At 37.6% G+C, this 12,548-nt stretch overlaps 1 protein-coding gene across 2 annotated transcripts in view; it reads left to right on the top strand.

Annotated features, from left to right (window-relative positions):
* Positions 1-12,548, top strand: part of CPEB2 (cytoplasmic polyadenylation element binding protein 2) — a 53,987-nt gene that overhangs the window by 39,287 nt on the left and 2,152 nt on the right. For both annotated transcript variants that reach the window (XM_082760283.1, XM_082760284.1), the window contains 4 exons: positions 4,278-4,396; positions 4,715-4,829; positions 6,634-6,815; positions 10,740-12,548. The exon at positions 10,740-12,548 is cut by the window's right edge and continues 2,152 nt beyond it. In XM_082760283.1, coding sequence (XP_082616409.1) covers positions 4,278-4,396; positions 4,715-4,829; positions 6,634-6,815; positions 10,740-10,967 — 644 coding nt within the window. In that variant the 3' untranslated portion in view covers positions 10,968-12,548. The remainder of the gene's footprint in view (positions 1-4,277; positions 4,397-4,714; positions 4,830-6,633; positions 6,816-10,739) is intronic.

The raw sequence follows: 12,548 nt of genomic DNA, 5'->3' as shown, positions 1-12,548 counted from the left end.
AAGAAAGAGTAACTCCAGCTTTTTCTAATTATCTGGGTGTTCCCATTGCATTCTCTCCCAGTAGTCATGTGGTAGCTTCATTTATTCAAGGTTATGAACTGCTAATTTACAACTGACTGAAAAAAAAATAGGTTGAAAATGTTCTGTTTCTAGTTTAAGGAACAAAACCCTAGGTCCATCTGTGTTCTGCTGAACTTGGTATCAGCTTATTCAATGTCCCTGGGTAGGATTGAGCCGTGTATTCAGGCTAGTAGCTGTAGGTGTCTTCATGTGTGATTAGTGTCTGAGCTTCCTTTAATCAATGGGAATTTTGCCAATAGAGTCACTGGAGTATAGAGGGCTATTCAGGTCACTGTAGCATAAGCACATTGTGCTCGATTCATTTACCCAAACTGAGGATATTGGAAAGATTTACACGGGGCTGGCAAATGTGGAGCGGTACCTACTGAAGCCCCATGCCACTGGGGAGCAGCAGCTGGAGGTTAGGCAAAGTACTGCAGGGGATAAATCATGCCCGACATCTCCGTGTCCCGCTCGGTCAGCTGAGTCACTGCCCAGACACTCCTGACTGCATTAACTGGGTCTCTGCTGGTGACAGGAGGAGCTTTCTGCAGTGACTGTAGAAATATGGAAATTGGGGTTTGGATATTGACGTGAATCCTGCACCACCATCCCCTTCTTGGAAGGTGCCTTTGCTAATAGCTGCATTGCAACTGTGTCAGTTTGCACTTTCTTCAAGTGTAATTTGGAGCTAATTCTCAATCAGAGATGACTAAACTGCATAAAATATTTATGCTTTAAAGATTAATTAATATGGTGATGAGATCTCTTTAAATAGGAGTAGATTAGAATTCACGTATCTTCGCAAATGTGAGTTGTTCCCATCATCAAATGTACTCGTTAGTATGAACCTGTAGCTTGCTCTGATTTTTTCTGTTTTGAGCTATGGCACCAGCACCCTGTGGGCAGGAATTGCACTGGCACTAAGGCCATTAGCTCTCCTCTGGGGACAGTCTGTTGGAACAGTAGGACCCAACTATAAAACAAAATACAGCTCTGCTGGCTCATATGGACAGTGCCATGCTGCTTTTTGTTTTATTTCGTTCCAATTCTTAAGAAAGTTTGGTAATACAGCTAGGATTCTTCAATTTTTTTCTGATGGGTTTTCTGTTTCCAGTATCTGCAGATACCAGGGAATGTTGTTCTACAGCCAGTTATAATCTCCAGAAAGATTTCTGTATTCTTTGAGGTAATTTTCTGCAGATGACATTATCAAAGTCACCCCTACCTGTTCCCTTTGGAAGCAGCAGTATTAGTAACACTTCCAGCAAAATGCAGTGGAATATAGTCATCAGTTAGTCTAACGCTAACAGGGGTTACCAGAACGTTGTCTGCCACAAAAGGCATACATGCTGGTACACACGAACACGACATTTTTATAAGACTTGCTTCATTCAATACTTTTCACTTGCAAACCATGTACAAACCCTACAATCTGTCTCGGCAAGTAATACCTGATCATGACCTGCTACTGTCGGTGTACACATGACCCAAAGGCATGAAGCAGCTTCCTCCAAAGAATCCAATTAGAGTAGCTTTTCTTTTCCATTGTAAACATCCTTACATTGCCACTGGATATGAAGCTGTTAGTTATATGGCAGATGTGGTACACCAGAAAAACAAGGAACTAGAGAGTTAAGCAGTTATATGGTAAAGTACCTCTTACTCTTCACCCTATCTCCCTACCATGTTTCACAGTTCCTATCCCACATAGTAATTGTAGTTCAGTACTACTACAAACCCTTCTCATTGTACCTATATGCAGACATTTAACATACACAATAGTTCATGAGTCACAGATGTTGGAAGAAAAATAATTCAATAAAGACATATAATAAGAAAGCAAAAAGAGGTGAGAGTTAAGTTTGTGCGTTGGCATCTGGTAGCTGTAGGAAGAAGAGTCCTAATTTCCTAATTTATGATACCTAAATGAAGTACCTAAGAGTGTAATTTCCCTTTGCAAGCTCTTTCTAGTTAATTAATAGAGAGCCTGGATGTCTGGGCATCTGTGGCGTTCTTTGCAGAAGTCTGGCTAACGTATAATTGATCTGTGCCCGGAAATGTGCCCTGGTACAGGGCAAGTGACAAAGAGTGGTTTGTATGCAGACTGTGCGAGCCTAGCCTGCCTTCTCTGGGAGGCATTGGCTTTGTATGTCTATAAATGCTGGACCTGGAGCATATTATATTCTATAGCCAGGTTTCTTCACCAAGAGAACTAGTTATTTCCTTCCCGGCTGTACTTTGGGGCAAACTAAAATGGCTTTTAAGTCATAGAAGGACGAAAGCTATGCTGCAAAACCACAGCCAGACCAGTTTGGTACTGCAGGCTGTGCCAGGTTTCTCCATGTCTTCAAAAGGCGAATAGAACAACACAGGTTTCTCTGGTGCTTAAAATTAAGTGGGGAAAACACAGGCTTGTTTTGCAGATAGTGTTGAGGAAACAGTGTATAGTTCTGGTTTTGCTTTCCTTGCTTTTATTTCAGGTGTGGTAGGATGTAGTAATCATAATTGTTCCCTCATCAAGTTGCTGTTGGAATTGTCTATCTCTTCACAAGCCCGCAGCTAAGCATATTAATAGCTTTAGACATGCAGATGTAGGTCATCTGGGGACACTGACTATATTTATGTGTCAGGAGTTATATGGCAGTAACCTTGATATGCTTTAGGATAAAGACTGATGAAAAATCAGCTCCCAGCAAATTATTTTGTGCACTGCTGGCTGCGAGTCTTTGTATGATGTCCGTTCAACCCTCACCTTGGTTAATCAAGTTTTTGTGCTCCCGTCGCTCTTGTCCTGGCTCTCCATTCAAACAGGAATGTGTTTACTTGGCTTCTGCACAAGCCAGGAGAGTTATGTGGGTCTGGTATCACTTACCTGTGCCAGTCTGCACACACTCTGATTCAGTGAGTGAGTTTTACATGGGCAATATGTGAATTTTAAATTGCAAGATAAATATGGAAAGTTATCCCCATTAAACAGAGATTTTGAGTCTAAGTAATTACTGGTTAAGCTTAATTTAAACAGATTTTTCATTGCTGAATAATATTTTTTAATGACAGTGGATTTCGCTGGGAAATGCTTCAACCAGAGCTCAAAGAATGCCTGCAGAATTGTTCAAGAAACCAGCTAAGATTTACACGAAAGTATAGCATACACACAGCCTCATCATGTGTCCCTTGTAGGCAGCTGTGGTGGGACCATGATATGAAGGATAAGAGAATCAGGTGTGGGTTTAGAAACACCAGCATACGCCTTTACAGCTTTTTATTTAAATCCTACTTTTCCTCCCGTATTATTTATAATTAGTTGTACATTAGTTTCTCTGACCTTATATTCATCTTAACACATGGATTCATTAATGCTCATCACGATGCACCCTACTCTGGTTTTGCCTTGACCTACACTGTTTGCAGTATGGAATTGCCAGGGATTAAGCAGTGCCTCTCAGAAAATCAGCATCATTTCCAGAAGGCTTGGTAAAGCAGCCACGCTCCCTCTTGCCAAGTCCACTCTAGAGCAGGTGCTTCAGCATTTATTTTTCCATCCAAGTAATAAAACATAACTCATGTGAAAATTCCACACTTGCTAGTAACATCAGAAAAAAATGAGGATTTATGGTCCTTTTAAAGTCCATTTTTGTATACAACCCTAATTGCACTGCAGGGCACCTGTAAAGCAACACATTTTGTATGTATCATTATACTGTAGCCATTAAAACATTCTAATGTGTGAGGTTCTTTGCTTGGCTGACTGTTTTTACTGTAGCATTAAATACGCATTTTAATTCCTATTTTTGTAATGTTTAGGAGGCTTGCTGGGTCACTTATGTAACAAAGTACTTTGATCTAATCTCTAGAATAGAGATTAGTTCTTTGTGCCAAGTCGGATTTTCATTGTATAATGTCTGTTGCTGCCAATGAATGATGCTCAGCATAAACTTCCAGTATATGATAGAGCAGAAGTGTTTGCTTTTATTTGATTATTAGTCTCCTTTGACAGTTGTTTTTTTTAGGCATAGAAGTGTTTGCCTGGAGTTCTGCTGATATATCAAGTTAGTGCCTAGGTGAAGAAGATGACTAGTATCAAAGAATTTATTTCACTGTTTTACGCTTGGAGTAAGCACATTTGGTTGGAGAAGTCACTGGCAAAGATGATTAAGAAAAGATGAGAAAAAAATGATCTTTTTTTTTTCTTTTTCATTTTCTCTTCACCCCAGGTTATGCATTCCTCCTGTTCCAAGAAGAGAGTTCTGTCCAGGCACTGATTGACGCCTGCATTGAAGAAGATGGAAAGCTCTATCTATGTGTTTCCAGTCCTACTATCAAGGACAAGCCAGTAAGTAAACAGTAGATGGCCTGCAGGCTATGGCTGCCATCTGTCTAAAGCTGCATTTGAAATGACAATGACGAAAATAATCAAAAGCAAACTACCATTGGCAGCACTCAACATCTGGAACAGTCATGATTTTAAAACTGTAGTGTTTTGAATTAATAGGATTAAAACAGAGCATCCGGACATGCTCAACTAATAAGATTATTTGATTGTTAACAGTTTATATAGGCTGATGAACACATATCCACAATGTAGTGAAACTTAGGGTAGCACACCATTTTCTTTAATGCACCATATAAATATACCATTCGTATTTAATAGGTTCAGATCCGTCCCTGGAATCTAAGTGATAGTGACTTTGTGATGGACGGTTCCCAGCCACTTGATCCTCGAAAAACAATTTTTGTTGGAGGAGTCCCTCGACCATTAAGAGCTGGTGCGTATGAATTGTGACTGTTTTTAAAAGTGGGAGATTATTGGAAATAATTCAAATCATGCATAATTGCATATAGATACATATAGATAGTTACAGGTATGTAGATATAAAAAACTACCTTGATAGTTATAACCATACTACTAATATTAATTGTTTTCATCTGGTGTTGCCTAAAAATTACTGTGCATCTTTTAGATTTACTGGAAGCTGCTACATGTCTAAAGCTGTAGAAAATACATTCATCTTATTAGCAAAAGTGCTATTTTTTTATATTTAAAATAATGCTGTGAAAACATCTGTACCATGCTCCATGAGTGGAGCTCTACTTGTACTTACTTGATATTGTACATCAGCTACTATTCTGCTACTCTCAGGTGGCTAACATGGATAAGGAAAAACACAGGTAATGAGTAAGAAATAAAGGGAAAAGGGAAGAAATTCAGACAGCTAGCACAGTTGCTATGTCACAACGCTGTGCAAGATTGTGGGACTCTTTCTAGACTCCTGTTGAAGTGCACAGAGGAAAATTTAGTTATTTCTGTAGCTGTGAAATGGTTGATCTGCAACCTTGACAGTTTGCTTTGTGAGATTGCCTGCAGTAGATTTTTACAGTATTTTATGGAGGCCTTCTAGTAAGTAGGTTAAAGTGAATGTTGGAAGTTGAAGCATAGCATGCAGAATTTCAAACCCCAGATTCTTTTAGAATGATTTCTGGACTTGATTAGTCTTCCATAGTTTGTACGAAGTTGTATTCTTACAGAAAAATGAGCTTTCATGAAGGAGGTGTGAGAAAATCACGAAGTGATAGCGCAAATTTGGGGGTATAAAGAATTCTATTTTTTCTATCTTGGACCCACAATACTAAAGCTTTTCTGTTATTTCACTTTTGAGACTATACCTTTGACTGTATTACAAGCTCTGTACATGAGCATAAACATAGCATATTCCAACTGCACATTAATTTTCTGTAAATTCAGTCCAAATATTCAAGATTACTTTGCCGAATGTCTGTGGTAAGTTTAATGGGCACGTTCTTATGTTTAGCTTTACAGTTGCCTGTATATGTGAAAATGAAACCTTTATGGCACTGTGAAGTAAGAATCATGCCTTCAGAGAAGCAGTAAAACTTTAGCAGGCTTTTCGAAAAAATATTGAAAATCAATGGCTGCCGACAACTTTATATCCTAATACAGAGGATACTAATTCTGAAAAAAATCTTTTCCACCTAAATGAATTGCAAAACTGAATTCAGTGTAAACTAATACTAGAGATTTGGTGAAACATTTATTTGGGAAATTCGAGAATTTTGGTTCTATGAACTTGGGTTTCTGTGATGTGTCATGCTGTGGAGATTATCAAGCTCTGCATGGCTCTTGAAAAGATGCTAACTACATCTTTAAATTCAAGGAGGACATAGAGCATGTGGACAGCCAGAGAACAAGGACCAAGGAATTTGTGGCATGTGGATCTATTTTACGCAGCTTGCATTCCATGCCTGCCCAAAAAGTCTTTTGCTGTAATCCCTTGAAGAAAACTGCCCTGGAATTTCAGTTCCAGGTTACCAAGGACTGCAAGTTCTTTCAATTCCATTGTTCCTTGGGTGTATGTAGCCTGAAAGATCTGTCTGCTGAGTATTTCATAACTTAATTCATATGGTTTTCTATTTCTTGTTATTACTGTTACATAAGTTGTTGCAGAATTAATTACTAAAATTAACTTTTCTACTATTTTTAAATACAAGCATACTATTTAAAGTTTGTACAGTAGGAACAATTTAAGTGAATGTTATTTTGTTTCCTAATAGTGGAATTGGCTATGATCATGGACCGTCTGTACGGTGGAGTTTGTTACGCAGGAATTGATACTGACCCTGAGCTGAAATACCCAAAAGGTGCTGGACGTGTTGCTTTTTCCAATCAGCAGAGTTACATTGCTGCCATCAGTGCTCGGTTTGTTCAACTTCAGCATGGCGATATAGATAAACGAGTAAGTTACACAAAATTTGCTTGTTTTTAGATATTTGAGAGCTCTCAGGGTGCAGTGATGTTGCATTCTGATTGGCTTTTATGCCAGCTCCAACATTTCTTTTAGTATTCCTGTAGCTCCACAGGTTCCAAGAGTTAAACCGCGAATGCCCCTGAACAAACAACACGCATTCCACGAAGCAGCAGTTTGTTCCTTGGACATATGTTAGGCCATATGTTCTTTCCATTCTGAAGTTCCTGGTTTTGTTGTGCGTGGGCAAAGGATTTGAAAATCTTTTTCCATCCCTTATTCTAATGAAACCAAATACTGTGATAATTCCTCTGTCATTTGTAGGAAACTCTGTTATTCGTTGGTTTCGGACTAGCTCTGATTTGCAGCTGCCATTAATTTCAGCCATAATTATCAGTGCTCAGCACTTTGGAAAATCAATCAGACTTGACACTTAATATGTGAAATGTCTTATCCTTTCTGTTTAAGCGTGCCTTGAGTATTTACCAGTGTGTGTTTCTGGTTGCTATAGATGCCTATCGCTAGCTGAAGCAAAACTAACTTCTAAGAAGACTAGTCCACTTCGTTGCTCTTAATTAGAAGTATGAAAGTAGCAAAGAAGACTGACATCTAAATTATGTCAGTTTGAAGTGTCACTAGTTCGGGTGTCAAGAGCTGCAGAGGTAGTCAGTGGTATTAATAGGTGTTCTGTTTAAAAAAAAAAAAAAAGCCTTAGAGGAGGAAGGATGGAGTAAGTAGTTCAAGGTCCAGTCTCCTCTACAGATCAAAGACATAGGAAGAAGAAAGTAGTACAGTTAACTAAAGTCTGCTGCAGGGAGGTGGAGTGTGGCTTCTCTCCGTTCACATAGGCAGGGCAATGGAGCCTTTACATGTGTCTCAGGTACCAGTTGCCTACTGAGATGAAATCCCCAAGCATGATCCTTTCCAGAGGGTGAGCAGGTCTGAACATGGATGGTCTCCAGATCCAGATGTGATGGCTATATTTTGCTGGTGGGACTGCTGGTGTTCTTGTGACTTACAGCTGTATTTGTTCTGTACAGACTTTTGTTAGTTTTTAGTTCTAACTTTTCACTAGTTCCGTAACAGGAAAAATGCCCGTTATTAAAACAGCAGGCATCTGCAGCAGGCCACTTGGAAAACGGACAATTAAAAAACAAACAAACAAACACATAGAATCTACCCTAAGAGTTATTAGAGTTCATAAGCACGTAATTTGAGTTGTATCCATGATACTTAATTTATGCAAACAGCAATTAAATATTTGAAGTTAAACTTCAATCACTATTACACCCCTGTCCCACCCCAAAATAACAAGCCCTACCCCAAGTATAAGTAGTATCTGCAGATTTGGCTTTCTCTGTAACTATCTAAATGCTCATAGTTGCTTTTTTAATTCTTATGATTCAAGGATTCATGGTGTTTCTATAGTGTTCCTTTTCTAATTCTTGAAAACTAATTTTTTTAGCAACTAGTTCCTTAAGCTCCATGATTCAGGCATCTTTGTTATTTTCCTTGATGTTTCTTCCTTCAAAATGTCTGCTGTCCCTGAGGTGCTTTATTTGCAATATACAGCAAGGCCAAATCTAAATATTTTATCAAATTTATCTTTAAACCATATCATGATGGAGAGGGTTTATGAACTGTTCTGTTCACTTGCCAGAGGTTTTTCAATAATGTTATTTTTAAAGGATTTTCTCTATATCTAAATCATATGTTCAGTCCTGTTATTTATATACCTGTTTATATAGCTCTGTTATGTACATTAATATAAAGAACATTTTACAAATGCAGGAGGCAACCCTACTTCAGGTTCTGCCTTCGTTTGAGATACAAACACACGCTGGCCAGTTAAGCAATACATGACACGTTTCAGTACAATCTTGGAGGCAGACCGTTCTACACCTCACCTTAGGGTAGCCTTTCTATTGCCAGTTGTATCCAGTTTCTGTAGATGTGCTGTCTTTCCACATTTTTTTCATAACTTTTTTTTTTATCTGTGCAAAAGTCATTTTTTCATTGTTAAATTTTTGCAATGCCCCTGTTTATCCTTCTGAGCTTCAGTTGAAAGTATTTATAGCATTTTTTAGCATATACCTTTTCCTACCTTAATAGGAAAACTTACTGTCACAGTGACTTTACAGACATTGTCTGTGATCTTAACTTCTTCCCTACCTAAGTATTCTGTAGCTTCTCTCCAGTTCTTTTGATGCAGCTATGTTTAGTTTCTCTAACAGATGTTTTTCTTCAGCAAAGTGCTCCTCATCCTGTTCCATCATATATGAAAGTTCATCTCCAAACATTTCATTGAAACTCATTTGGTGTTTCAGCTCCAAACAATTCTTTTAAGCATTGTTAACTTTTATATGCCAGGGGTCTCCATCCACTTCATGTGATATTTCCATTCCCCAAAATATGTATCTAATACATTTGAAATCGTCTTCATACTAAACCTGGTGTATCAATGCACCAAAGTGTGCAATTCGTGGTGCTTCGTGCTTTCAGCAATTTTGAACCACAGTCAGAATTACTGCATAAAGTAGCTGGTTTTTGGAAAGTTTGAGTAACTTCTGATAAGGAAGGTCATCATAGTGAAGTAATAAGTAGAGTTTGTACTGAATGTATACTATTGGAAGAAGCACGCTTTTTTTCAGGCGGATATTTGCTTGACATGTCAAGTATGCATCTACTTCTGAAGCTAGGAACGTGAAGACTATTCTTTTGCAAAACCTTTGGGTGATGGGTAGCTGTAGTTTGTAGCTCTGGAAATACAAGAGAAAAATGTCACTTTATTTTGAAGTTCTTTCTATTTCAAACATTCTGTCTGAGTATGGTACACAAACTCAATGTCTATGTGTAGGATTATTAACAAGTAGTAGTATCTCAGGTAAAATCCTTGTACAGTGATGAGTTTTAGTATAAACTGGAATACCTCTTTACCAAGAAAAGTCAGAAAATACTGTCTTTAAAAAAGAGTAAGGAAAATGTGGAAGATTACAATACATTCCTTAATAATGGAGTCAACTCATTTTGTGTTTTATTATGAAGTTCTTCTTCCTGTTTGAGCGCAGTCTGTAACAGTTCAGTTACGCAGAGACATAATGCAAATTTGCCACTGGACTCCTGCCACTTTTCCACTCCGGCAGTCGGATGAGTTTGGGAAAAAAGCTGTGTAAGACAGGTGTTCCTAGCAGTCTGTAGACATGCAAAATGGTCTTTTAAAAATATTTTCAGAATCATGTTGAATGCAAATTCCTATACAGCTCAAAGCCATAAAAAGGGAAAGCAATTGATTACCAAGATCTGAAGCTCCAAATTTGACCATATATTGACTGTATTAGAAATTGGGAATGAAATTACAGAGGACAGGAGTGCTAGGAGGTCTATATTCCAGTCTGTTGGAAGTACTTTTAACTTGCATGCAAGGGTAGTGCATGCAGAGACTTCTTGCTTTTTTAAAAAAAAAAAGTTAATGTAATAATGGTTACATTCTTGTATGTTTATTATTTTCTAAACAGCATAAAATTGGGTTTCATTTTGGGTTATATTTGGGAACTGATGAGATTAGTTTGGAGAGCTTTGTACTTGCTGGTTTATTTTCTACACATACTTCTATTTTATCATTTGCCAGGAGTGTCTTTCCAGAATAAATTAAGCGGAGGTTCTGACACAGACATTAATTACATATTTAGTGTATTTCTGTAGGTCCACCTTGAACTGTTTAGTTTTCTGGTGTGGATAGATCAGTAGCTGATAAATGGCAAACAGAATAAAAAACTGTGAATTAAATAAAGACATACATGTAGCTGATTTCAGACTTTTTTTTTCTGGCAAAGGAGAAAAACCTGAACACACTCAAATATCTTTAATCAGGAATAATATCTATTAACTGGAATTGTTTCTGTTTTACTCCAACAGGTGGAGGTAAAGCCATATGTGTTGGATGACCAGATGTGTGACGAATGCCAGGGTGCACGATGTGGTGGAAAGTTTGCTCCTTTCTTTTGTGCCAATGTCACTTGCCTGCAGTATTACTGTGAGTTTTGTTGGGCAAATATCCACTCCCGTGCAGGACGTGAATTCCATAAGCCATTGGTAAAGGAGGGGGCTGACCGCCCACGTCAGATCCACTTCCGCTGGAATTAAACATGGTGAACCAGCATCTACATAAGGAAAGAAGGGTGCATGTGGCTTACTGTGTTTGAAGATACTGACATGCAGAAGAAATAAGTGCATTCTTCTGCTTTTCACCCCAGCTATCAATACATGCATCTTTATCAGCAGCCAAAACACTACAAGCCTCTTGTTTTTCACCAAAACCCTACATCTCAGGCTTACTAATTTTTGTGATATTTTCATGTTAAAATAAAATGTTTTTTTGTATTTTCTCCAAGTTATTTTTATATGTAAAGTTAAAACTAGATATGAGAATGTTTTTGCGTAGGGGCACACAGTCTGCTGCTATATTTAGTGGGTGAAGCGTGCACTTATTTCTAAACATGGGTTTTTAACTTCAAGATCTGCCCCAGTAATTTACCAAAGGTAGCAAAATAGTGAAGATGGAATATGTCTGCTACAAAAAGCTTATTTTTATTGTTGTTGCTATTTTCAGTGTATACATAAACTAAAAATTAGGGTTGATTTTTTGCTCTCCATTTTGACTTGCAAGAAATAATACCTCAAGATAATCTGATTTATTAGCTATTTTTAAACATTTTTAATCACAAGCTGTATTAGCTTTGCTGCTATATAGGTGTTATGTGTAATGCCACCTATTAATACGGGATTGAAACGTTTAAGACACACTGCATTACAGATAAAATGCAGGCAGCACAATATGGCTTAAACTGCCATAGTTTTAGAATGTGAAAAAATTGCATGTTTACTTACCTGTATAAACCATATGCATGCACTAGAACTATTAATTAACAAGCGGTGAGTTATTGCAGATGTTCAAAAAAAGGCTCTCTTGAAACTAGGTAGCATGAGCAAATTTACAAAATTTGTTACAAAAAAAAAAAAAAAAACAAACTTGCATGCATTATTGTGACTGAAGTAAAAAACTGTCCTACATGTGTACAATATGCAAATTAGTTTTAGACTAGAAAGTGCAGCCATTTTGTGACCTGGTCAGTAGTGGAATTCAATTTTATGCAGACTGGATATAATATTGTAATCCCTGTGCAATTTTGTGATGTGTGCTTCTACTTAATGTGGCGTGTTGTAGTATAGATACAAGTTTGAGTAAAAAGCTAGCATTTAAAAAATTCTTTTCAACCCCCTTGATTGTTCATGGTTAAGATTTCCTCTACAAACCAAAGATGGCCAGCACACTGCTAACCAGTCACCAAATGTGAAACCCATGACAAATGCATACAAAAATATACTTATATAAGAACGTGTAATGCTTTAGAAATTTAATCCAAGTAAAGTCAAAATGGAGAAGGTGTAATATACAGACGGCTAGTTGCATAACAAACTAAATTTTACCTTTAAGACAACAGTGAAATTTGGCTTAAAATCTTGCTTACATGTTTGACCTGTGTGCGTTGTGGTCTTCTGTCAAACTGGGGTCACTGTTGCATGAAAAGTAGCTACTTGACAGTCAAGGATAGTGGTTTTTATTTTAATGAAGGAGTTCGTGTAACGACATTGCTTGCAGATTTTGAGAAACATAGTTACGACAGAGGCAATATTTACCTGAACACTAAAAGGAAATCATAGCAG

This window comes from Aythya marila, assembly GCF_965140915.1.
Source record: "Aythya marila genome assembly, chromosome: 4".
Lineage (NCBI taxonomy): Eukaryota > Metazoa > Chordata > Aves > Anseriformes > Anatidae > Aythya > Aythya marila.
The sequence above is the reverse complement of the archived record's forward strand: the minus strand, read 5'-3'. Positions and strand labels throughout refer to the sequence as shown.